Source organism: Lutzomyia longipalpis, chromosome 1 (assembly GCF_024334085.1).
Source record: "Lutzomyia longipalpis isolate SR_M1_2022 chromosome 1, ASM2433408v1".
NCBI lineage: Eukaryota > Metazoa > Arthropoda > Insecta > Diptera > Psychodidae > Lutzomyia > Lutzomyia longipalpis.
Window position 1 is genome coordinate 45,744,235 of NC_074707.1, and position 26,589 is coordinate 45,770,823.

At 41.0% G+C, this 26,589-nt stretch overlaps 3 protein-coding genes across 4 annotated transcripts; 2 read left to right on the forward strand and 1 right to left on the reverse strand.

Annotated features, from left to right (window-relative positions):
- On the reverse strand, positions 1-26,556 carry LOC129787782 (dynein beta chain, ciliary). 2 transcript variants are annotated; one of them, XM_055823557.1, is made up of 22 exons: positions 26,186-26,556; positions 25,466-26,074; positions 24,059-24,503; positions 23,600-23,882; positions 22,623-22,888; positions 22,181-22,523; positions 22,008-22,116; positions 21,596-21,830; positions 20,135-21,470; positions 19,795-20,067; positions 19,519-19,548; positions 17,466-18,718; positions 16,884-17,406; positions 8,916-10,697; positions 6,661-8,850; positions 4,275-6,582; positions 4,032-4,207; positions 3,547-3,972; positions 1,372-1,545; positions 1,156-1,304; positions 722-854; positions 1-637 (listed from the first exon to the last, which is right to left on the reverse strand). In XM_055823557.1, the coding sequence occupies exons 1-22, from the start codon at positions 26,427-26,429 to the stop codon at positions 476-478; spliced, it is 13,449 nt and encodes a 4,482-aa protein (XP_055679532.1). In that variant the 5' UTR covers positions 26,430-26,556; the 3' UTR covers positions 1-475. The 2 variants fall into 2 exon arrangements, with proteins under 2 accessions (XP_055679532.1, XP_055679534.1); XM_055823559.1 differs by lacking the exon at positions 19,519-19,548.
- On the forward strand, positions 11,483-15,399 carry LOC129787783 (serine protease gd-like). The gene is made up of 4 exons (XM_055823560.1): positions 11,483-11,966; positions 12,043-12,202; positions 13,616-14,071; positions 14,547-15,399. The coding sequence occupies exons 1-4, from the start codon at positions 11,760-11,762 to the stop codon at positions 15,068-15,070; spliced, it is 1,347 nt and encodes a 448-aa protein (XP_055679535.1). The 5' UTR covers positions 11,483-11,759; the 3' UTR covers positions 15,071-15,399.
- On the forward strand, positions 15,384-16,771 carry LOC129787784 (serine protease easter-like). The gene has a single exon (XM_055823561.1). It carries the CDS (start codon positions 15,384-15,386, stop codon positions 16,668-16,670), a length of 1,287 nt encoding a protein of 428 aa, XP_055679536.1. The 3' UTR covers positions 16,671-16,771.
- Positions 26,557-26,589: the final 33 nt, after the last annotated feature.

A 26,589-nucleotide genomic window follows, 5' to 3' on the forward strand; every position in this document is an offset into this window, starting at 1 on the left:
TTTTTTTCTGTATCATCAAATGAATTTAATATGAAAAAAAAAAATTCCTGCGCGTTGCTCTTTACTTGAAATCAGACACCTCTTTTTCTTTAAACAGATTCTCAAAGAAAACATCTTGTATTGGATCACAAAATAACACAACAATATTCTTCTACTACAAATTATTTAAATTCATTAACAATTATGTTGTTGGAAGTGTGCAAAATAAAAAAAAAACCACAAGAGAGCTATTCAATTCACAAACAATAAATAATATTGAAAAGTGATTAAGATGTTTTTTTTCTCTTCTGGGGATTTTTTTTGCTTGCTCAGAGGTGTCAATAGATAGTAATTATTTTGAATGAACCTACACGGAATGGCTTAAAGAGCTCTCTTGTGGTGCGGTGAAGTCTGTGTGTAATTAAATTCTAATAGGTTTGCGACGGATTGACGGGTCTTGGCGCCACCAAGATTCCCGGTGCGCCATGAGACTAATTTAGACTTGAAGAAGGAGTGCAACGCCAGCTAAAGTCCATTTTGCTGGCTTATCTTTCGTCTTTAGATTGAACGTCCACACGTAGGTGGGTCCGCGTGTGCGTGTCTTGTACACGGGGCACTCGTACATATTCCTCAGATCCTGCTTATCCTGCGTGATTGCCTACAAAGCCATTTTTTTTATTTGAATTTTCTCCTTTTTGGCGCGAAAAATAAACTTTTTGGGTTAAAAGAAAACGTAAATTACCCGGATATTGATAACAGGCATAGGGGGATGGAGCTCCTTGAGGCGCGACTCCATAATTATTCCCTGCTGCACATCCCATCGGGCACCCTCCATGAAGATCCCGTGCACGTAGGCACCTTCTCGTGGTGCAGTTCTACAGTTTTTACTTTATTTTGTTAAAATTAAACTAATAGATATTTGGCACGCACACATACACACAGGACACACAAGCAGAAAAAACAAAAAAACGTTGGGACCCAAAGGTGTGTGCTCAATTCCCTGCCACTCCCCCAAAAAGTTACCGCAGTCAAAAAGCGAAGAAAAATCTCCCGCGCCGTTAAAAATTTCAAAAAATGAGTTTTTTTTTTCAAAAATTTCCAGCGCGAGATTTTTTTTGCGGCATGGGTGGGTGTGGGACAGAGAACACTGCCATTCCCCGGATATTGGGTACTTACGTGAAATCTTCCTTTTGCTTCTTCGTAACATCACATACTAAACACATTTTATCAAGTGGCAATTCATTCTTACGTGCCGTACTCTGCATAATTGCCGTGAGGAGACTCTGTGGATTGAAGAAACCAGCAAGCCATACGCATGCTGGCAACTAACGGGGCACCGCATTAGAACACACCGTGATTAATCTCTGGAAATACTCAAAAATGCAAGCTCACCACGAAATCAGTTGACCACGTCTCCAATTCACGGAGACGCAGCAGAAGATCCACGAACCACGATGTCAAGCCCAGGAGGGATGGGTAGGCTCTACTTGCCCATATTACGGGTACTTGATCGAGAAACAGGGCATTCTCCAACTCCTCCATGTCCGATGTGATGGTCAGTTCGCCCTATGTAAAGGAAAAAAATTGATTTTAAGATTCATTCATTTTGAGATTTTTTTTTTTCAAAAATGTTTCTTTAAGAAATTTTTATATCGAGGAATTTCTTAAAAAAAATTTTCGCCAAGTCTCTTTTCAAAATTGTCTAAAAAAAATTCAATTTTTAACCAAAATTCTAGAAATTGTACAAAATACGTCCTAAAACTCTTTCTTTAACCGAATTTATTCGACTTTTATGGAAATAAAATATTTTTATCCAATTTGTTAGAACTCAAAATTAACAAAAGTAAAATTTCGAAATGAAAATTTCAGTTATTTTTAAAGAAAAAACAATTACAATTTTTTTTATGCCGGATGAAGAAAATTTTGGTGCACAAGATTGCGAAAATTATTATTCTCTTTCTTGCCTCTATTGAATTTTTCTTTCAGATTTTATAAAAAGAATCAAGAGTTATTCAAGTTAATCCATAAATGGCAAGGGGATGGTTTAACCTCATTTTCAGTGAAGAAAAATCACTTTTTGTTGAACAAAATGTATGAGGAATTCTCGAATCTCGCTCAATCTCGACCGATTCCCGAGAAACACTTTAACTTTTTTTATATTAATAATGTTATTTCGATGATGAGAAGGGATCAACCGAGAGCTAATTAAATGTACTTCCGATTGCAAGTGGAATTGTGCAAATTGATCGCATATTTTGATCGGAAGAACCTGCTGCCTCACTAAAAGTACTGATTTCTCGGGGTTGGGCATCCCCCTGATAAATGGGCTATATTCTGTGACCAAGAAATTTTTGATATTTCAAGAATTTCTTATGAAATTTGAAGGATTTGGAGATTTCTTGGTCGCTGAATAAGATAGAATAACATGAAGAGTTAAAAGAAACCTTTAAGCAAACCTAAAACAATAAAATCAATTTTTTTTTTTATTAAAAAGGAAAATTTAAGAAAAACCAACAAATCATAATTCCCGCCAATACATTTCGCGCCTTTTTCCTCTCCCTGAAACAGCTTGCGCCATCTGTGAGCAAAGAGAAAAATGCAATTTCACAGCTCTTGAGTGCGATTCGCCGCATTACATTCAACCGAGAGTTTGGCACCTCTTGTAATCCGGCTTCCCGGAGGTTGGATTGTGGATTGATTTGAGGCTGGGAGTCCTGCCTGCTGGAGGGGGCACGTCGACGGGACGTCCGCACTAAGCCGGCCATCAATATGGGCGCCATGGCGGAGGCCACGGCGTGCAGGTTGGCTAAGGAGGGGCGAACCGGGCCAGAGGTGAAAACCAGCAGCCAAAAGTCCCCGTGGTCGGCAGTAGTGGGATCGCGTCCCGGAGTGGACCCCCAGCAGCAGCCCGGTCAATACAATCATACCATAATCTTTTTATCACTTCATAGCATTGTTATGTTTATGCTGAGATGGATTTTTTGGGGATTATGTTGCCAGGAAATGCTAATTTTTCTCTTTTTCTTAATAATTTTGTGTTCTCTTCGTGGCACAAAGAGAAGGTTTTCTTTGATGTTTTGCGCCTTGATTCTTGCAAAATTCTTAGGGGAATTTCTCTGGGGGAATTATTATGTTTTTTTAGAGAGTTTTAATTTATGTTTTCTTCAGGAAAATGTTTAACAAATAATTCTTTTAAAGAGAATAATTAGATTAGATTTTTTGAGATTGTTGAAGAAATCTTATTCCAAAAGAATAAAATGAATTTTCTTTTGCTAAATAAAAAGTTATGAAAATAATTCATTTAAAGAAAAATCTTTAAATAATCAGATTTTTTAAAAAAATTGATTTGTCCTCAGCTTTTGGTTAATTTTTTTTCTTTTTCAAGGAAATATTGACAAATTCTTAAGAAAAATTAAAGAAAATCATTTTCTTTGCCTCGGTGAGAGTTTAAATAAAATAATTTCAAAGATTAATCCTTTCCTTATTACTCTTCAATTAATTAAAATAAACAATTTTTAATTGCAAAAATAGCAAAAAAAAATGAATTTAAAGGAAAAATCAGCTCACCTTAAGGCCCAAATCCAACTCCTTGAGACTCCTCTTAATCTCATTTGTGAGATAATTCATCCTTTCGCATTCCTGGAATGCAACAATCACATAGGGCGTCCTCTCCTCCACTTTCCCCATAATCTCCGTCATGTTGAATTCCTCGGGGAGTTTCTCCATAATCTCATCCAAGATCTGCTTAACTTTATCCTCCCGCGTCACCGTTGTCCCACCAGAAGCGCCCGCATCTCGTGGTTGCATCTCAAAAACCGTCCTGAAGAGATTCTCCGAGGTTGTGGTGAGGAAACCAATTTCGGCGTTTGGATGCAATCCATACAAGTAGGGCGATTCTGGCGGCATTGTCTCATCAATGTAGTTGTGGTAGCCGGAATAGTCGGTATTTGGTGGTGCTGGGAATCCCGGTGCGAGGAACAGCTCACCGTCCACCTGTAAGTTGAACTCTTCCTTTTCCCACATTCTGGATTAAGAAAGACCATTCCACCTACCAGGTCGGGTTGCATGTACTCCTCCAGGTACGTAATGCACAGACGCCTATCCCAATCATCCGTAATGTGACCACCGTACATTATTTCACCAAAGAGATACCTCAAATCCTCCCAGGGGACCTTCGAGTTAGCCTCCAAGTAATTGTACAGCACGCTCACGCTGATGTTGAGATCACCTGGAAGAGAGATTTACGTGTTAAATGCTCCAGAAGATTCCCCAAAAAAAGAATTTCCTCAACTCACCAACGTTGAAGGGATAAATCTTATTCCATCCTGCTGGTCCAAACTTCCTTCTCTGTGCCACAACAGCGTGAAAGTAGCACAGGGCAAAGAGGATTACTTTGAATTCCGCCTCCTTCCCACACATCTCCAGCGTTTCCTGCGTAAAGTTGTCCAGCGCCTTGTGAAGATTAGCCATCATCCCAGTTGGGGGTTCGTTGGTGATCTTTATGGAGGACTCGAGGATACCTTGAGGGATTATATGTGCTGAGGCTGTGGCTGCCGGTTCTGCACTCATAAACACCCTGTACTCCTCATGTGATCCTTCCGAGTAGTGCTCCAACTTCTTCTCCAGAGCCGGCAGCCACTTCTTGACCAAATGAATATTCTGCAGCACAACCCAGTGTCCATTGCGTGCTGCTTCATCCATTGCTGCTTCCGCCACAACTTCCTGACCCTGCCCAAGGGAAACATTGTGGAAGTTCCCTTTGTCCGTTGTATAGCCCAGCTGTCGCCCCAAGGTTTCAACGTCTTTCAGGGGATTCACACCGGGGGAAAGGATGAAGAAGATTGGGGTTGATGGGCTGGTTTCCTCGAAGGATTTTGCAAATTCCATCGTTCGATTCTCCACATACTTCGGCCCGAGTTTTTCTTCTATGAAATCCGCCACAGCATAGGTCATCCTATCCGGACGCAAAGCTCTCATCATACAAAGTCTCTGGAGGGCTGTTTTATTCTTCCACTCCTGGGGGAATTTCTCTTTTTCCGGACATTCAGATTCCACAAACTTCTTCCACCTCTTTGACGATGTTTCAATGTCTCTATCGAGATTCCGGAACTCATCTTTTGATGCAAGGCTGCAAATCCCTCCCCATGAGGAATTGGAGAGGAAATCCACGGGGCTCGTTACGTGTGGTTTAATAGGGAAGCGCAGAAGGAAGTCCAGCTCCATGGGGGAGATTTCTTCACTCATCAGGAGAATCTGGAAGGCCATCTGGGAGGCAAAGATGAGCTTATCACACTCAAAGAGCCCCCTGCTTGTGTACTGGAAGACCGAATAGGAAATGCAATCAATGAGATTCTTCACACGCAAATCCACCATATCCGATGGATCTGCCCGGGAAATGGCTTTCTGGAACACCACGCTGAATGCCTTAAGAGAGAACTGGTAGATTGGATTGATTGTGTTGAGATCATTGAGGATGAAGTAGAGTAAACTCGCCCGGGCAGCTGCTGGACGGTAATGTTCACGAGCATTATCAATTTCCTGTGATGTTATCTTTGCCTCGGAAACTTTCTCCTCAATCTCCGCAGCTGTTCTCTTTGTTGTCTCCAGATTCTCCACTAGAGCCGTATCTCCCAGTAAATTCCCTCCTGCTGAAGATAATCGCGACAGGAGATCATCCTCCAGGCGTTTTAGCATAATTTTAAAATCATTCTGTTGCTTTGTTAGTTCTGCTTTCAATTCCTCCAAATCCGGACGCTCAGCTTTAACGACTTCCGCCAGAAGTTGATCCTCCAAGCCATCTCGGGTGACTGTAAAGTTAATCAACGTCGTTTGAGCCTGCATCTCAGGCTTGTAGTGAGGATTTGCGAGTTTTGTGTGCAAAATGAGGCGGAAATTGGAATTATATTCCACCTCTTTATCCCCAATCTTTATTGCCTGGCCCTTCTTGATAAGATTCCTCCCAAGGAGGGGATCCAGCACTGGATCGAGATTCTCCCCAATATTCTCAATGAGCACCGTGTGTCCCTTAGCCAGGGCTTTCTCAATAATGTCCAAATAGCCTTTCTGCCCGATCCGGATAACTTTCAGTGCTTCTCCGTACTTCTGCTTAATCCACTTCACTCCCTGCAACTGGGGATCAATCATGAGGGGCCAACGGTCGGAATTTGAGAGAATTGTGGCATTTTCAATGGACATCCGATCACTCGGAAGCCCCTCATTTTGCCAAATTGCCACAATTGTGTCATCCGTGAGCAAGGTGAGGCAATCCAGGCCCTCAGTGATGGGAATTGGAGGTTCGAGAGCCCTCAAGTAGGGCAGCCACATTTTATTCATCAAATCCAACCGGAATTGCTTCGTAAAGCATCCCACGTAGGAGATGAAGGCTGTTATGAGGAGCGTATCTCCTGGGAGAGTTGTTCCCTGAGCCATAAATTCCGCAACTGCTTCGGCCCAGCGAACATTTTCACTAGCCAAGCCACCAACGAGACGATTGGCAAGTTGAATGGTTGCCTGTGTTGCATCAGCTTCCTGCTGGCAGCGAAGTTTCTCAGCTGTGGCACGCTCAAAGTCAGCCGTCAGCTTAGCCAGTTGTTCCTCCAAGGACTGGATGAGAAAAAAAATATGAAAGTTTTTTAGAGGAATTTTCCGGAAAGAAACTCCCAGGAAGTTTTAAATACTCACCGCAACTTTCTTCTTGATTATGGCCAATTTCTCCTGAGCAGCTGCCAGCTCAGCATTAGCTTGTGCAAGAGCCTTCCTCTTGGGCTCCACGTCGCAGTAAACTTCGTAGAATTTGATGATGTTGATGACCCAGGCACAGAGTCCTGCAGCTGCTGCTGATTTCGATCGTACAAATTCCGGCTCGAATTCAGCATCCTTCAGGTATGGCTGGATGGATTTAATGATTTCCGGATGAATATTCTCCTTGTCGTAGTTAATGAGTGCATCCAGGAATGCATCCACCTTGGCCATTGTCAACTTAGCCGACTTCCAGCTCCGATCTTTTGGGATCTTCCCATTGGGCGCTAGTAGAACCATCACGGCCGCCGTGACATTGGTCACAGCTCCTGGTGGGGATCCGAAGGATTTAAGTTCCGTCAAATTGGCCTTATTGAGTGTATTAAGCGCCTCTTGGGCCGCAATGAGAGCCGGTTCGGCTTTCAGTAAATCTTCTTCGCAATCTTTTTGCTTCTTCGTGACTTCTTCCGCAATTATGGCCACTTTCATCTCCTCCTCGTCAGCGATTTGCTTCTCAATTTGGACTTTTTCCGTTTCAACACCAACGATTTCAATCAGGGCATCTGCTGCCTCATTCTTCTCCTTCAGCTCAATTTCCTGCACAGCCAGCTTCAGCTTCAAATCCGCCACTTGTGCCGCCGTATTCCGCAGCTTCTCCAAACCATTCTCCAGGCGCTCAATCTTACTCTGCAACTCGGCGTGCTTCTGCTTTAGGAGTTTGGAGTAGAGGCTGATTTGTTCGAGATAGGATTTCGGGGTGGTGTAGTTGTATCTCCTCTCATTCTGCAGATAAATCTTGGATGTTGTGTTCACGGATGTGTGGACGTAGGACATGAAGCGTGCCACCGAATCCATAAACGTCTCCGGGAGGACACTCAGCTCCTGCAGGAAACGCATTGAGACAGAGACAAGAGCCTCCTGAGGCCACTCATGGAACCAATTGATGGAGGTACAGTTGATAAAGGATGGGAATTTCCGGGAACGCACACGGAGTGTTGAACCAACAGGAGAGAAGCAGAGCACCACCTTGAGTTGCCGCCTTACGCGATCAATGAAGAATTTCCAGCAATTCTCACGGGAATCCACAATTCCAGCGCCTTTCACCTCATTCCTCACGCCGGAAATGATATTTTCAACTTCATCATCGGGAAAGAGGTCGGGAATCTCTCCGGATGCCAGCATATCGTTGATTAGGACGAGAAATTGCTCATTGGGCACCTGGGCGTCCGTCATGAGGAACATAATGCCGACATTTTTCATTCCGGACTTCAAATAGAGCCCTGAGAGTTCATTCTTGAGATCCAGCACCCCGTAGCCCTTCTTCAGCTGAATCTGTGCCACTTCCAAGCTCGATATGAAGGCTGCCAGACGAGAGAGGGATTGTTTTCCGCTCCCACCGACTCCCACGAGCAAAGCACTTCCACGTGGAGACTCCAAGATGCGATTAATTCGGCATACGTGCATCATGGCGTCTTCAAAAAGCACCAGGCTCATGGCAGCCACGAGATCGTTATAGGAGACCATTGCTTCCTGCAGAAGCTTCGTTAGGTATCCCCAATCGGGGATTTGCATGTACTTTGGCTCCCCAATCCCTCCGGCAAAGTGGCAAAAGATATTTGGCTTATCGAACACAATACTCTCATCGAGCTCCTCAAAGGACTTCTTCACAATGTCCGTTTGCATCTTCGTGAAGCTATCAATGTCCTTGTCGTCGGTGAGCTTATCCCCATAGACCCGATGGGTCTCATGGAGCCACAGTCGTATCATATCTGTGGCACTGCCCAGACAATCGTTGGTGCTGAACAGCAATCCTTGAAACATATTGCTGAGATCCCTCAAGTTGAAGATGTAGTGGAATTTTATGGCCGTGGGTAGGAAGACCTGCGACACTTTCGCATGGAGCGCCAGGGAAGCCGAAACAATATTCGGAGCGATCTTTGTCACGCAAACATTGAATTTTTGCTCAGCATTGGCGAAATGTTGATTGAGAATGGATAGATAGATCGTTGTCAGGGAATCATTGCTGGGGAAACTCACGGCAAACACGCAGAAATGCCGCTGAAGGCGTGGATTGATCGTGAAGCTCCCGGATGTGGGGTTCATGCATGAAATGTATTGACAATTGTGGATATCCTGCAAATCAATTCAAAATGATTCATTAAAAAAGAAAACTCTTTGAGAAGCTCTAAAAACTTTACCTTAATTGTGAGTTTGCTCCGATCATACCAATGCCCATAGTCCAGATGCTGCCTTATTAGCGTATGCGGTTGAACGGTTCCATAACAATCCACCTCCGGCATATTCATATCATCCACAAAGTAGATTAGAGTCTTATTCCCAGGTGGCCCGTAGTTCCTTCCCGCCTTCTTCTCAAGCGGCTTCTCGAGGATCTTCTGGAGCATTTCGGATGTTGTGTAGAAGTTGAAAGGAACATTAGTGACGGCATAATTTTCCGATAGTGTTGAAAGTTTCTCATTGACCAACACCGTCTTGCCGCATCCTGCTGCTCCGACAAGCATCACAGGATGCTTCTTTGCCATCAGAAGATCCAAGAAGAAACGTATCCGGATGGATTCAGATGTATGCACAAGAACCGCCTGAAGGGGAAGATCTGAGTCAAGTTCAAATTTGGTCACCCTCTCCGTCCACAGGGTGAACTGTTTGGTTTCCGTGTCGATGTAGTAGTCAAAGACTGTGCCACCCTGGGGGAATTTAACCGATTTAAACTCATTCACCCACCACTTGCTGAACTCAATCCTATAGTCAATCGCCTGATCTTGAAACATTGACGACCCAAATGCCCAAACGCAGGCAAAGACAAAGTACAAATCATGCCATTCCTTTGGGCAATCAGCTGGGGTATTTTGCGGTGTCAACAGGCAATCCAGGAGGTGACAGAGCATCTGAACGTGCGCCATTTCCGCAATGGGCGTGATCTTCTTGAAGCGCGAACGAATATTGTCCAAACATGGTGGTATGTACTTGTCGAAGAGAATCACGAGATTTGACTTCTCGGCTGGGACCTTTCGGGTTTCAATCCAGCTGGTGACGTAGGGATTCCATCCCAGATCCTGGGGATTGATATAAAGGATCCCAGCACGAGAAACAGTCGCCGGTGTGGCAGTTCTCAAATTCGAGATTTCAAACAACAGTCGCATGGTCGGCGTTAGGGCAATACGTTCATTACTCGCCAGCGTGAGGACTTTATTGTCATCCATCACGGTGTTCAAGCTTTCAATCCACATGGGATCAATATCCCCATCCAGGACAATCCACTTTGGGTTATCCCCACTGAGATTCGCCTGCTCGCGCATTATCACCGAAAATAATCCATCTTTCCATTCTCGCGTTGCTGGATTTATAATTCCAAACAGCTCATCATTCGTCACTGCCTTCGGGTTCAAATCATTAAAAAGTGGCTTCCTCTTGCAATTCACATACGTGCGGAACAGTGTCTTCCACACCTGCGTCTTTCCCGTCCCGGCGTTTCCCACAATGAATACTGAATGACGCACTTCCAGCAATTCCTCCAGCTGCACAACCTTCAGGATAAAATTATCCTCAGGCTGTAGCGATAGATCCAAAGCAGCTTGCTTCACGGTCTTCTCAAAGTCCTGATCACGCTTCCGCGGCACATCCAGTGCCGGGAAGAGATCCCCAATTAATCCCATAAAAACCGGCATGTCGTCTGTAACAATTTTCGGGATGTTGAAGTCCCTTAGTGCCCGCATGAGGACCTCCTCCTCCGGACGTCCCGGATCTCCGCGTTTCAGAGATCCCGCCACAACGAGCACTGATTTAATAGCACGCAATCCCCAATCGTAGTGATCTTGCTTCGAAAGAAGTTCCTTGCAGAGCGTGTAGAGAGTGATGAACTTCCTCGCAAGGACTCTGGCTTCCTGGAATCCTTCGGCAACCAACATAATTTCACAAATCAGCTCAAAGTCCGGAACAACCATAGCGCATGGGCGGAAAAGAGCCTGAAAAGTGAAAAATTGATCTTGATGTTAATTTAAATTTTAAAAATTAAATAGAATTTTTATTTTTTTTAGAATAAGTAGGATAAATTAAAAATAAATTTTAACGATAATCAAAAATACAAAAGACCGTTTAATTATGATTAAAATAAAATAATAAAGATGACGAATCAATAAAAAATCTTCGGATTTCAGAACACGAATAAAAATGAATAGACTCCTTTTTTCTCTACAATTTCCTAAAGAAAAATATTATTAAAACTCTACCTAATTTTGCATCGTTGTTTAGGTATCAGAAAAGTTCATATCAAAAGTTTTTTCTCAAGAATCATAAAAATAAATAAATTTTGAGAAAGAAAATCTTTATTTTAATTTTTAGTTTTTAATTAAAATTTGAATTAAAAATCATTCAAAAAATATTATTTTTCTGCTTCATTTTACCTCATTATTTAGCAAGTAAAAAGATAAAATTCTTTAAATATTTTGCAGAAGAAAAATTTAAAAAAAATTCTAAAGAAAATTTTGGTTGAAAAATTCTTTAATTAATAAATTTACACTTAAAATTAGCCTTTAAATTTCTTAAAAGAAAATTTGTGTTTTCTGCTTCATTTTGCCCCATTCTCACGTAAATTCACAATAAGCACATTAAGTAAAAAAGTAAAAAAAAAAAACATTGAGAGAGAAAAAAGAATGGGAAAAGAGAGAGAGGAAGAAAATATGACTCTCTTTGAAAACGAAAGGGGATTAAGAAATCATTATTAAATAATGGTTTTGCCTCTTCAGGCCCACACTGTCTCTTATCTGTGTCTACCTTAATGAGGACTCAAAACTTTGGGATTCTCTGCCTTTAGTGTGGAAGGGAGAGAGAGAATGATTGTTCTTTGATACTTTTTCTGGAAAAACCCCCTTTCAGTCCTTTCTAAAATCTACCTTAGTTTAGCACAAGTTTAGTCTCTCTTCAACCTTCCTCGCATGGATAAGTTTTAGTGGGAAGAATTTATTGAAAAAATAAATTAGAGGAAATGAAAAACTTCGGTGTGATTGAAAGTAATTCGTCTGAAAGAGATGAAATTTTTGGGGGCAAGATTTCTTGTTATTGTGAGTGTTTTAGTGCAATTGATCAGCTGCCAGGGGAATTCACCTTGTCCCAGAATTTTTCGTTACATCTACAATGGGCAGGAGTGGCAGGGAGCTATAGAGGTTAATAGTCCCCCAATTGGGGTCACAATGAATCTCATTGTTGTCCTCCTCGTGCCCCAGAAGATCCACAATGTGAGTTTAAAAAACTTATCTTGAATATTTTCTTGCCAAAAAATAATAAATTTCTCTACAAAAAAAATATTTTCAGGAAATTCTGGGAAGTCTGGAGCTGTGGAAAACAAGAGATGAGACCCTGGAGAGGATTAGCAAAGGACAGAAGGTGCATTACCGCGTGAAATTCCCCCCAAACACATCAATCCCCAAAGTAGCATCAATCACATACAATGGAAATAACATTTGTGCTCAAAGTGAGTCGAATCACTCGCACTTTCAGTTTTCACATCATTAAGAACAAGGGGTGTTTATCTGAATGAAAATCTTCGGATCTTCGGATTATTCGCCAAAGATTCGGATGATTCGCCAAAGATTCGGATGATTCGCGAAAGATTCGGATTATTCGCCAAGATTCGCTTGATTCGCCAATATTCGGTTGATTCGCTAAGATTCGGTAGATTCGCCTATATTTTTGGTGCACAAATAACAGTTTTTAAGCAAAAAACTATAGCTTTTAAGTATTTCGTGTATTATAGACATACCTAAAGTATCTAAACGTGTTTGTTTGAATTTTTTGAACTTGATTTAAAGTTTAGAACAACTTTTTTTTTAGTAAAAGATTCTCAAATCGTCGGAAAATTCGATTTTCTAACTTTGGGGCCAAACTGTACTTGAAAGCACTCGAGATATAGCCTTCATTCAGATCTTTTAGAATACTTACAAGAATTTTTTAAATGGCGAAATCTTCTAAACGGTGACATAGATTTTTATCATTTTTTTGCATGGTAAAAGATATTGAGTCAGGCTACAACATATCAAAATTTAAAAGATTTGCCTAATGGGGATTCGGGGATATTGCCCCTTAATGTTAGGCAATTTTTGTTTTTAATTTTAGCGCCTCTTACGGCCATTTTTGGAACTTAAAATGTTTTAGAGAGTTGTAGGGCTTCTTGAAACCTTTCATTTGATACCAAGATCGTCAAAATCGGTCAAGCCGTTCCCGAGTTATATCGAAAAAACACTTTTTGCTTTGGGCCGCCATATTTGCTAAACCGCTTGACCGATTTTCAAGTATGAATAGTCGATGAAAACGTCTCACTGAGCTCTACAACATACTAAAATTTCAGACCTCTAGCTATAAGGGAAGTGGTTAACGATATTTCAAAATGGCGGACGGCGGCCATCTTGGATATTGAAAATGCGAAAAAATGAAATTTTACACCCACATTTCCATAGAAAACTTCAAACCCGAAGTCTCTATCTTTTACCGTTCTCGAGCTATAAAGCAAAGTTTAAACCATCACCATCGGTACGCCGGGTGGAACAAAAATGTCATTCCAACTTTTTCGTAATGTGGAGTGACTAAAACACATAAAACACCTAAAACATAACTTATATGAAGTTTGAACGCGGTCTGAGGTAGTCAGTTATTCCGACATTAACTAATTATGAAGAATGTTAATCAAAATTAGCAAATATTTGTAAATATTTTCCAATATTCGCCAATATTCGTAAAGATTCGGATTATTCGCCATGATTCGGATGATTCGCTAAGATTCGTCAAGATTCGCGAAGATTCGCCTAAAATATCCAAAGATTCGCCAGATAAACACCCCTTGATTAAGAACTTATTAGAACTTTTCCACTTTATCCGCCTTTAATTGCAGAACCCAATTATTTCGAAGGTCTTCTCGTAACACGAATCCGCTTGGAGCACACACTGTACACCAAACTTGCCAAAGAAAGGTTGTCCATTGATGAGAAATATGCAAAAAGTGATCAAATCCTTCCCGCCACAAAGAAACCCCAAATGGGAATCCTCCAGAATCGTTTTGGTACCACCGATGATGGTACAGAATGTGGAGCAATTCAGGCAAAATTCACAATAACAAATCTCATGATGTACGGAAATGAAATGGAAAGGGGTTCATGGCCATGGCTTGTGGCTCTTCATGCCTACAAATCCACCAATTTATCCTTCATCTGTGGCGGGACTCTCATCTCCGAGAGGATCATAATTAGTGCAGCTCATTGCTTCCACAATCGCGAGGAACGTCTCTACCCAGCACAGGATGTTATTGCCTTCCTGGGAAAGCACAATTTGCGCAAATTGACGGAGAAAGGTATAAATTGAATTTAATTTTTAATTTAATTAATTTGTATTGAGTTTCTTTCTGCAAAAAGGAATTTATGCACAATAATTCCCATAGAAAAGGTTTTTTGATAATTTGATGGGTGTGTGTTGAATTAATTAAATTAATGATTGAAAAAGAGAAATGAAAAGCGTGATAATTTTATGGAAATTTAATGAAAAATTTAAATTTCACATCCAAATGAGAGAATGAAAACGTTTTCTAATATTTCTATTTTCAAAAATTCTTTTCAATCTTAAATTAAATCTTTTAAAAAATCATTTTTGTATTAAAAAATCCTTTGATGTCCTTTCATGCCGATTAGATTTTCCATGAGCTGAGAATTTTTGCTCAAATTACAAAATCTTTGATTTGAACTTTAAAAAAAAATTAAAAATCTCAATAAAAATTGAATTAAAGACATTTTAACGAAATTCTCTCTTAACAAACCTTTTAAAAATTTCAGGAGCAGTAATTGCTGAAATAGCAGAAATTCACATTCATCCTGACTTCACACGGAACAATGGGGGAGCCTTTGATGCTGACATTGCGGTGCTTGTTCTGCAGAAACCCGCGGAATTTGGGGATTTCATTCAGCCAGCTTGCCTAAGGCACAGGGAGAGTCTTCCCGCGGATCGAATGGGCGTCATTGTGGGCTGGGGACGTGATGAGCACAACAACCTTCTGACCTATGAACCACGACGCTTGGAGATTCCCATTGTGTCTGAAGCTGAATGCCTGGCAGCTGGGAAAATCTTCAGTATAATTACAACCCCACGAACCTTCTGCGGTGGATGGCGCGACGGACGACGAGGACCCTGCCACGGGGATTCAGGAAGTGGACTCCTCACGTATGAAGACCACAAATGGCAATTGGCGGGAATTATTTCCCTGGCCGTGAAGCACCCAATCTCTGGACTCTGTGATCTAAGTCAGTACGTTGTTTTTACGGATGTGTCAAAGTTTGTGGGATGGATTGAGCAATTTTAGCTAAAACCTAAAAACTCCACCTTCTGGACATTGCGGTGATGAGTCAGATGCACCCAGAAGACTAATTACATCCCATCATGACTGCCAAATGGGACGCAGAAAGTCAAAAATCTAGCAATGTGGTTTCGCAGGTAGTGAGTTTGAGTAGCCACAAAGAGACTCGAAAAGAAATTAAACTTTCCGAGAGAGAGAGCCGTTACCTCATTTGGGTGTTGTGCCTCAATTGGGAAGGATTGTCCCAAGAATTTTATTTTATTTAATTTGTTAACGCGAGAGATTCAATCCCGGGAGAAGAATATTTGTGTAATAAATAATGGAAGTTAAGCTAATCATCCATGTGGTTGTTGTTGCGTGTTTGAGCTTCCTCCTGCCTTGTGGTGTGGTGTGCCAGGAAGGGGGGAAATCTTGTTTGACACCAAATATGGAATATGGAGAGTGTATTGAGTGGGCAAAGTGTCCAAATATTTACACATCAATGGCCAATAGACCACTCAATGTACCGAATCGGGCATTTTTTGCATCATCTCTCTGTGCCATCAGCAATGACAAGGTGTTTGTGTGCTGTAAAGCCACCAAATCAAATTCAGACGGAAGTTGTGCCACACCTGATCAGAGACCAGGAAAATGCATTCATTTGGAGGAATGTGCCTCAATCTACGATGCCCTTCGCTTCAAGAGACCCCTAACGGAGGAAGATCGCTCCTTTATGCGTCGCAGTCAATGTGGTGGGTATCAAGGTGGACGAATAAAGGTGTGCTGTCCAGGAGAGGATACCCTCCTACCGGCACCTGGTCAGGGTTGTGGAACAATGACAATGGGAAACTACGTGTACGGCGGAGAGAGAACGTTAATTGATGAATTCCCCTGGACAGTATTGCTGGAATATCAGAAACCTCAGAACAAGACTGACTTTCACTGCGGAGGAATTCTTATCAGCAACAGATACGTCTTAACAGCAGCCCATTGTGTGCGTGGAATCCATTTCCCGGAATCCTGGAAGTTAATTCGATGCCGCCTTGGGGAATTTGACTTATCCACAGATCAAGATTGTGATGAAGATGACTGTGCACCTCCCCCTCAGGATATTCCCGTGGAGGACGTCATTGTGCACAGTGGCTATGAATCCGCATCGCGAAATCAACTCAACGACATTGCCCTCATTCGACTACGCTACCCTGCCACGCTGGGAGCCTTCGTCCAACCCATTTGCCTGCACAGAAAGATGGAATCAAAACCCGGAATGAAGCTCTACGTTGCCGGCTGGGGACGAACTGAATCAGCCGCCTTCAGTCCGGTTAAACTGAAGGTACAGCTTCAGTATGTTTCACCCCTAATTTGCAACATTGTCTACAAGAGGGAGGATGTGAGCATCACGCGGAATCACATCTGCGCAGGAGGGCAAAAGGACAAGGACAGCTGCAAGGGGGATTCTGGGAGTGCCCTCTTCGCCATGGCAAATTCAACGGAACACCAACCTTATTGGTTCTGCGCGGGAATCGTCTCCTTTGGACCATCCATCTGTGGTCTCGATGGATGGCCGGGTGTTTACACATATGTCCCATCCTACTACCAATGGATCCTTGAGAATATGAAGCCCTAAGAACGTCCTTTCCCACCATTGTTTTTAACAACATTTTCCGTATGAAAATTATTGCGAAAATGTATTTAAAATTTAATAAATTAATTAATTTTATATCAAAAGATTCTTTTTTTCAGTTAGATTTTGCATTCTTTAGGGTAGACTGGGGTTAAATGATGCAGAAAGGAAAAATGAATAAAAAAATATAAAGAAAAGAAAAGGATTTTTCCTTACCTTAAGATTCTCCGGAAGTTCCGTTCGTCCTGCATAGCCGGGATTCATTGTGATGAATATCCCAACAGTTGGTACACACGCAATTTGCTCTCCCATAAAGTTAAAACGAGACTTCTTATCGCGAATTGCATCCTGGACGGATTTAACTTGTACCGCCACAACGGAGAGTACCTCAACGGAGATACGATTGAATTCATCGAAGCACCCCCAGGCACCCGTTTGCGCCAGGCCCTTGTAGATGTTCCCACAGGATTTGTAGTCCATTTGCTCGGAACAATTGAAGACGTACACCATGATACCCAGAGCGCGTCCCAGATCCTTCGTTGTCTCCGTTTTACCCGTTCCTGCTGGTCCTGCTGGCCCCCCACCCATGACGAGATGCAGAGATTGCGTGAGGGTGATGTAGCAACGATCTGTGAGGGGAGTGATGACCAGCCTGGGGGTGTTGCCTAAATATTCGTGACTGTAGCGGAATTGGGCGTCGCAGATGTTTGCAAAGCAGTCGTACTCCTTGTCGTCCCACCTGAAAAAAGAAGATTCTTTAATGTATAAGGCTACGCGATTAGTCGAAGAGGTTCATACCTGTGCCTCAGCTGTGACTGCCACTGAAAGGCTGAAGCACTCTCAACTTTAGACTGAATTAGTTTACTGACCACATCCCTCGAATGTACATCAATGGTGCAAATTGTCATAATTTTCTGCCTATCGCCTTTACTCAATTCCCCAAGAAGGAGGGAAATGAGGACACTCAGCTGCGAAACTTGCTTCTTGTGGTAATCCTTGATGGCATTATCGTAGCCCTCCTCGAGGCGCCCAAAGGCAATATTCACTTCAGTTGTCCACCAAATCTGTGTGCCACAGAGTGACACCTGAGCTGGATAGTCAAACAACCAGTGCTCTCGTTGCTTCTCCTCATACGCCACAACAGCTTCAGCAATGTAATGGCAGAGGGACTTCCGCATGCAATCCTGAATGCGATTTAGCCAAACTTCCACAGCTCCTGAGCAATCTGCCTCCTCATTGAATTCCACGTATTCACTATCCTTAGCCACCATTCCCAGTGCCTTTTGCGTCTTATTGGTTGGATCCTTGACAAAGTTGAGCTTTGCAATGGAATCAAAGAGCTTCGTGAGGTGCTTCACCACCAAATCCGGCTCTGTGCCATTGCTGAGAATATCCAAGAGATCTGCCGATGAAACAAAGTAGAAGCGCGGAAAAGCAAGACGCTTTGTCTCCAGATACTCAGCCAGGGCTTTCTCGCACAGCGTCAACTCCTGCTGCAGCGCCTCGAGACGCTGACACAGCCCATCACGATTCGTCGAAGCGATCACATTTGACGTCACCGACATCTCCTTCATGAGAATCTTGAATTCCGCATCAATCCGATCGAAACGTTCCGAATCCACGGGCAATTGCTTCCGGATATCCTCGGAACTCATAAAAATACTCTCAAGATGCGTCCAGGTGCGTTGCACCTCAAACCACACAGTGATCACTTGATCGGCAATCATGAGCTTCTTCTGCCAGGCGGAAACTTCCTCGAGGAAGTGGGCAATGAATTTGGACGTAATGAGATTCTGCAGAACAACCTGGTTGTCTTCCAGAGTCTCAATTAGTTCCTCCGAAGCCTTCAAGAGATTGCACCCAGTCCGTCCGTGGATTTCATGATCAAACTCCATGGCGGACCACGTTGTATTGAGATCACGAAGGATCTTCTCCATGGACATCTCCTTCACGGCCTTGTCCACGATTGTCTTCACCTCATCCTCGCATTGATGGAGGTTCAGAGCAAGTAAATCCGAAAGGGTTGTATCGTGATCCATTATAAATTGCACCTGGAAGATTTTTCCCAAAATTCATTTAGTTTGAAATATAAAATTAAGTTTTAAAGGAAATATTTATCCTGTTAATTAAGCAAAAAGTGGGATTTTTTAGGTGCATAATTCCACTAATTTTTGCAATATTTTCGCTGAGAAAATTACAAGGAAAATTCTAGGATAAGAAAATGAGAGTTTGTATTTTAAGGGAAATTTTGGTATTAGGCTTTATTTTTAATCTTTACTTGACAAACTTTTACAAACTTATCACAAATGATTTCATGATAAATATTTGCAATTTCTACTCTTTTGCTCTACAGAATTATTTCAAAACATTTTTAATGTATTTTTTACTATCTAATAAAAATTAATAATTAATGAATAATATTTTTAAAAATATTTTCAACAATTCAAAAAAATCTAAACTTGAAAAGGAAGTAAAATAGAATTTTTACAAGATGAATACACGTCTAAAAAATCTACCAATTCATGAACAAATAATAATTTTGTGAAGTACAAATTTCAGGTGAGAACAACAGATAATCATTAGGGGAGACTAGGGCTAATTACATGACAAATAAATTAATATTTTTTAAGGAAATTTTTCATCTTGAAGTTATTTCTCACACAATTTTTCTTTAAATAGAAAAGAAAATATTTTGAGTTTTTTTCACTTTTTGATTTTATTTTGACTTTATTAGCCCCGATCTCTCCTAATAAAAATTCTCAAGCACAGCTTATCATTATAGAGAGGCGTAGAGACGCGAAAACAGGTGAAAAATCAAAAGTCATTTGTATTTACAATGAGCAATACTTACGGTAATCTCTTTGGGAAGACTCGACAAATGCTGGAAATATGATCAAAAACATTTTAAAAGTGACTGTACAAATATTAGCGAACACATCTCGCATCCAAATTTTTTTATACATATTTTTTTCACGTCGCCTTTTTGTTCGCTAATTGTGTTTGCATATTTACAAAGCAATAAAAATTCGAATAACTATTCCATTAAACATTAAGGTATGTATGAAACAGGTTGCGTGAAAATTAATTGAAAAAATAATTATTATAAGTAAAAGTGAAAGAGATAAACCTTTGTGGAGGCCATTAGTTGATTCCAGTGCCTCTCCCGGATGGCTGGATTCTGGAGTTCACCAACTGCACGTAGGGAAGTCAGCATATTCTTCACAGTTGCCTCAAGGGTCACGTATGTATCCCACGAGCGCATTTCCTTGTCCAGAAGACGAATATCCTTTGCAAACTTCTTGCACTCAATATCCATATTTTCAACATCAACTTTCCTCCAGGGAGTCGTCTTCCAGTCCTCAATGCTCGTTCTTACGATGAAGACATAATCCCAGAGTTGCTGGAAAGAATAACCAGGACTTGATCTCTTTGATCCTGCATTGAAGTTGTAAATTAAATTATTCAACCTTTAGCATCCTCAGCTCCTTCCTGCACTGTCGGAGTGGTTTAAATTCCGGCACATTCACCTCAAACAAGCTCCCTGATCCCTGAATATCCTTCATCTCATTCTCAAGACGGAGAATGTCTCCATTTATACGATCCGCTAGCCCATAGGGATGCTCACACTCATACCTGAAGAAGTCGTAATTACGGAAAACATCCCGGAAGAAGGTAACGTGCTGATCGAAGTTTTGAATCCTATTGCGAATTCCCACAACTTCGGCAGCCTGCAATGGTGCCACCTGCTGTTTAACCGTCAGAGCAATTTTCTTGGTGTTGGCCCACTGTTCAGGTAGCTCCTGCAGCAAGACATTCACCTCTTCCGGAATATCCATATCGTAGTACTTTAGCAATTCAATTGTCTCCTGCATTGGTTCAAACATATCATCCGTTGTTGCCCCGCGTTCCTTCACGTGCAACAGGTACGCCATAATATTAACCAATCCATCGTAATCTCCCTCCTTGACGGGCTGTAGCAATCCTTCATCGGCCTTCCGGATAAAATTCCCAAGATCTGTGAGATTTGTCGTAACACGATTCACGAGATGTTCCTTGAACATGTTGCCCCATTTGCGGACTGTATTGATGAGAGCTTGCCTGAAGGGACGCACATCAACCTGGAACCAGGAATTGAACACCTGAAATGGTTCAATGTCCTCAATTTCCTGCGTGAGGGATTCGTAATTGTCAATTTGCTCCCTGAATGCTTCAATTGTGGGCTGAGATGGTTGTGGAGCTGCTGGATCTTTCATCACAATCAACTCAATCTCATCTATATCGAGAATCCTTCCGTACTCCAGGAAGAGCTCCATGCATTGAACACGATCATCGTACCACAGGTAAGAGTACCGTTCAAAGCCACGACAAAATTCCGCAGCTTCCTGCACAACCTTCTCAACCCCCTCGAGAATTTCCTCTTTCATCTCAATTATATCCGGATGTTCCGTAATGATCCTCTCATAGGAATCCGTGCTGTCCGGCTTGATGCGCACCATCAGCGAGGACATCTTTACAATGTCCACAATTAAACCCGCAAGGAGGTGATTGAACCCATTGGGATCATTGGGATCGAGTGATGGGACAAAAATTAAATCCGGATCGAGAAGTTCGAGGCGTGATTCGAAGAGTGGAGCAAAGTTATTCGCCGGATCCATGTGGTCGGACAAATAGCTCATGCTGACGCCAACGGCCAGTAGGAGGTTCTCGTAAACAATATTATCAATGAATACGACGTAATCTTGCCAAATTGGTGAGCTTTGCTTCTCCTGCATACCAAATAGCTCAACATTTTCCGCAAGAAGTCTAGCGGATTGAAGTCACGTAGAGATTGAGTAACAGAGTTGAATAAAAATTTAAAGAATTTTTTTAGATGATTTTTTGATCTTTTCTTATATTATTCAAAGCCTAGAAGATCACAAAATACTTACTCCTGAATCTTCACAGAAGCAGCTTCAATATCACTGTAGCGTCTTGTAATTCGGTCAGATCTTTCATCGAGGCAAAGAACAGTGTCCTTCTTGCCGTCTTTACGTTCAAAGAGCGGCAATCTGGACCACACGCCCATAATTTGGCGCATTTCTGCTAAATTCTTCTGAATATTTTGCATACGTTGCTGGAGGCATTCAACCGGAGTTCGTAACTTTGTTAAATAATCCATTATGTCTGTCCAGGAAGAAGAGATATTGGTCAAAGAAATGGAAGAAAAATCTTTAAGATCCTAAATCTTTTATTTCAGATTTTAAACATTTTTTTTTGAATCGTTGAAATCTAATTCAAAAATTCTTTGCGATTTAATCCTTAAAAATTTAATATTAGGTACAATTGAATCCTTTTCCTCACCTTCTGAATTCCAAGTTAATTCTGAAATTCCAACTTCAAGGAGCGTATCGATGGTTTGAATTTCCTCTTCAATTAATTCCAATTCAACTTTTGTTGAATTTTCCAGGATCTTTGAAAAAACAAAGGATTTTTCTCATAAAATTCTTTACATTAAATAGAGAAAATTCTTTTACCTCATTGTACCAATCAATGGTTCTCTCGAGGGAAAGTGTGTAGCTGCGGTAGGTTTCACTCTTCTCTGAAAATTGAATCCCAACCTCAGGGATACCCTCTTTGCCCATAAGTTTGAGGTAGTGCACCTCCTTCAGAATGGCAAAGAGTTCGGGACTAAAGTTCAATAAAAGCAATTTTGTATACTGATTGCGCGTCATGAGTGATTTCTGGAGATTTATCTCAATTTGCTCTGGCACCTTCTCGCGCCACTCATTGAACACTTTGTCCTCAAACAGCACTAGAAGCTCCATAAGTCGCTCGTAGCGTCTAACAAGTTCAAGAGCTTCGGGTGTTTTAGTCACGCTGAAGAAGAAGTTGAAAGAGAGAAAAAAAATGCGCGCGTGAGAAAGAGTGTCAATGCATTTGGCACAAATTCTCTGCTTTGCGCGTATACAAACTCACGGGTGTTGGAGTATCTGAAAGCTCTTAACGGGCGGTGTCACCCGGCCAGACAATTGCATAACCCACCGCAAGCAGCCGGTCACTGGCGGGCAGCTTTGGTCAATAAACAGATGACCTTCCTTCTCCAAGTAGTTCATTTGCATTAAATAGATGTCTTCGCACATGCCAATCTCCTCGTCCAGCATCTTGAGTATTTCCGAGTACTTATTCGTGAATTCCTCCTTAATCTTGGGCCTGTCCAGTACGCTTCCAACAATGTTGATTAGCTGCAAATTAATATGCCAATTACCCAGTTAGCCTGGTTTTCTTTAACTCACTTACACACAGCGCTCTTAAAATAGAAACTTTATTATTTGTTGAGTATTCATTAATTTTAATAAAAAAAATATTCAAAATAATAAAGAAATTAAAATATTAATAAATATAAGTGTAATAATTTTAGGATGAATGATTTAAATTCAAGCTTGAACGAATCTCTTCTCTGCGCACCCCAAGAGCCCCTTCAAACTTTTTTTTTCATTCTAAAAGCGAAAAGAATTTGTACCTAAATACGTTAAATTAAGAAAACAAATTTCCAAAAGGAAGGAAACACATAAGAAAATTCTTTAGCTATACAATGTACAGGATCCTTTTCAAAAGCTTTTCTGAATAGATTTTTCGTCGAAAACTGATCATAAAATCGCTAAAATCGGATTGATTTATCCAATTTAGATTACATCGGGTTAAAAGCCCCAAAAAGCTCTATAGAATACTTTTTTATTTGATAAACAAAAATAAATAAATTTTTCTTGCTTTCTCAAAACTTTCAACCCTTATCCGGGCCTTCCTCAGTGGCTGGAAATGGGTGAACAAAAATGCAACACAACACAAAGTTTAAAATTAAATAAAGAAAATTAATCAAAATAGTGCTAATAAATCTGCAATAGAGTGTACGTGAAAACACTAAAACCCGCTAGTGAGAAAAAAAACTTCCCCACCTTGAAGACACTCTCCAAATTGTGACAATCGTCGAATGCTTGACACAGAATAGCTGCGAGTTTGAGATCAAGTTCAAGGATTCTCTCTTGAAACTTGACAAAGTCCTCTTTAAATGACGGATCATCTGGGTCCAGGACATCGTAGGTTTTAGCTGAGAACTGTGAGAAGCAATGATTGAATTCCACTGAGACAGCTGTAATTCTGGCACTTAAATTCCGCCCTTTAAGTCCACCAATTTCCACTTTCTCTAACTTCAGGAATTCAATCACAGTGTAGAAGAACCTGTGAGATAAAAAAAAATCTCAAAGCTTTCAGAGCTTTCATGGGTACTTTGTACCCACAACAATGCCATGGCGTAGTAATTTGCATACAATGAAGTGAAAAGTTTTCTCTATTAAATGAAAACTATAATTTTCCAGTAATTCCGGTTTATTATGCAAATGGATGAGTTTACGCACCATTGAATTGTATTGAGACGATCGAGAAAAGCGTTGAAGCGCTCAAATACGGCATTTGGATGGAAGGTCCAGTGAATTGGAGGGCGATCCGTGAAGTAGGATGCAAGATTTTCCTTACACTCATCAAAGACCTGCCGAAAATGCTTCAGGAGTTGAATGGAGAAGGAAATTCTCTGCATTGCCTCATCGATATCCGTGTGAAAGATACTCGATGGATCCAAATAGCGTTTAGCTTGTTGAATTAGCAAATTGCAAATTTGCTTTAGCAACACAATGAGCTTCGATGAGTGGCAATAGTAGCGTGAATTGGCCCACAGAAGACAAACCACGTGCATCATTGGCTTTATAAGAATTTTCGATTCGGAAAAATCCGTTTCCTCAATTGACGTGAAATGCTTCTGCAGGGGATTTATGTAGAGTGTAATGTCTTTGGCTTCAGCAAGGGCTGCAATAGAATCACAACCCCTCAATCAATTTAGTATGATTTGTTCATTTCATCACAGCAATTACCCCACACCGTCATTCCTCATCAATTAATTCTGTGAGCATTCAAATTTACAACAATCCCAAAACGTTGAATTTTCGCATTTTCACCGAAATCGCGTGTTAGCACGGAAGTAAAGTCATTTTCCCCCCGCGCGAAGTCATTCACATTCAACCTCCGCGGAAATTCTTTTAGACTTCCCCGGCAGCAGCAAAATTATTCCGTTAAAACCAGCAACAAGTTGTTCTGATTGATCAATACCGTGTTGTGCCTATTTTGGAAACTTTTCCCATGCCTAGACAAGAAAAATGGTTGTGACAAAAAAACAAAGCGGGAGGGTGGGTGGAAATTCAAGGTAGCTCGAGAGATTCGTTGAACATTTTTTCAGTTTAGAATTTTTTGTCAAAAATCTTAAGAGATTTTCGGGAATTTTTATTTTTCAAGTTAAACTTTAAAGAGATTTTTTATTTATTTATTTATAAAGAATTAACTTATTAATAAAATACTTATTAAAGTTATTCTTTTCAATTTCTTCAGAATTATTTCTCTGAAAATTCTAGTTTAAACTTTAGGTGGAGACGCCTGGTAGTAGTTACAGAGAGACTTTTAATAAAATGCAGAGATCCAGAATTTTCGAGAAATAATTCTGAAGAAATTGAAAAGAATAACTAATATATATTTTATTAATAGGTTAATTCTTTAAAAATAAATAAAAAATAAATGACCTTATAATAAAAAACGAATAAATAAAACAAAAATAGCAGTGGAGGCGCCGGGTATTCAACAATATATAATGTTGATTAATTCTCTGTATTAAAGCCCCTTAACTTTCCTTTCAACCCGTATTTCTTCAATAAAATTTATTATACATTGATGAGGAATTCGGCATGGAAAATTGTATTGATTCCTTCGATGTTATATACCTGTAACTACATTCTTAAAGAGATTCTTGAAGCAGGGGAAGTATGCACTGTCGGTATGCTCGAGAATCAATGCCATACATCTCACCCTTTCATTCCGTAGTTGATCGTAAATGTAATTTAAATTCTTTAGGCGACTATTCCAGAAGTTCAATTCAATGTTTGGCGGTGGATTGGCACCCCCATTGAAGGCATTGCTGGGATTCTCAATCATTACGTCGTTGATTTGTGTTGCCCACTTTATTACAACTCCCTCAATGGCACTCTTTAGGTACAAATCAACGGCACACTCCTTGTCAGCATTAATGTCTTGTGCTGCTTTTATTACCTTCTCAACCCCGACGGGCATTGGGAGGACAGTTTGACCGCTAACTTGACCCTTAACCTGATACACGGTACTCTTGAGACTGTGCACGTGCTTCTGAACATCCTGTGCCACCATTTCGGGCCATCCTTTGTGATTTTGAGGATTCGACAGGAGCGGCACGAAAATCTCATCAACAAGCGTTGAAAGCTGATCAATGGTCCTTGTTGCCAAATCCCCAACAATCAGCATATCCTGACAATTCTCCCGTGGTACCTCCTGAGGGTACTTCTTTATAAAATACACCCCTGTGTGTGTGTGGGAAAGAAAACGCGAAGACAGACAAGAGAAGGAATTAATGCACCGGAAGCAGAAAAGTATGCCATAAAGTGCATTGCAAGACAACCAAAGTCACTAACCTTTCGTCTTGAGCTGCGTCAGGGGAAATGTTGTGCAGGGAATTAATTGTGCTGATGGCGTGAGAAGAATAACTAAGTGGACAGGAGTTGGTCGATCGAGAAACTCCTTTATTATTGCTTTGTGCTCTTCCACCGTCACGACACGAAGCCATTTTTCTGGTTTCAACTTTAGCGTCTTCTGCACGTAAGATCCCATAAATTCAAAGCGCAAGTCCGGACCACCATTCTCGTTAGAAGACTCCATTTTGGGTTAAAGCAGAAAATTCTTATCTCTTCACAAATTGCTTTTAGTTTATCTATTTTATATTCTTATTTAAATTAAATCTTTGAATTTTTATTTAAGATTATTCCTTTATTGGTAATTTATACTTCCAGAATTCCGCAAGAGATTCTGAAAAACCCGA

What these genes read in the sequence shown, in the direction of transcription:
- LOC129787784 (XM_055823561.1), top strand. Translation starts at nt 15,384, where the DNA reads ATGGAAGTTAAGCTAATCATCCATGTGGTTGTTGTTGCGTGTTTGAGC.
- LOC129787783 (XM_055823560.1), top strand. Translation starts at nt 11,760, where the DNA reads ATGAAATTTTTGGGGGCAAGATTTCTTGTTATTGTGAGTGTTTTAGTG. An exon ending in TGCCCCAGAAGATCCACAAT is followed by an intron (nt 11,967 to 12,042) that starts GTGAGTTTAAAA and finishes AAATATTTTCAG; the next exon opens with GAAATTCTGGGAAGTCTGGA. An exon ending in GCGCAAATTGACGGAGAAAG is followed by an intron (nt 14,072 to 14,546) that starts GTATAAATTGAA and finishes TAAAAATTTCAG; the next exon opens with GAGCAGTAATTGCTGAAATA.
- LOC129787782 (XM_055823557.1), bottom strand. Translation starts at nt 26,429, where the DNA reads ATGGAGTCTTCTAACGAGAATGGTGGTCCGGACTTGCGCTTTGAATTT. An exon ending in AGTACATGCAACCCGACCTG is followed by an intron (nt 3,973 to 4,031) that starts GTAGGTGGAATG and finishes TTCAACTTACAG; the next exon opens with GTGGACGGTGAGCTGTTCCT. An exon ending in AAGCAAAAGGAAGATTTCAC is followed by an intron (nt 855 to 1,155) that starts GTAAGTACCCAA and finishes TAAAAACTGTAG; the next exon opens with AACTGCACCACGAGAAGGTG.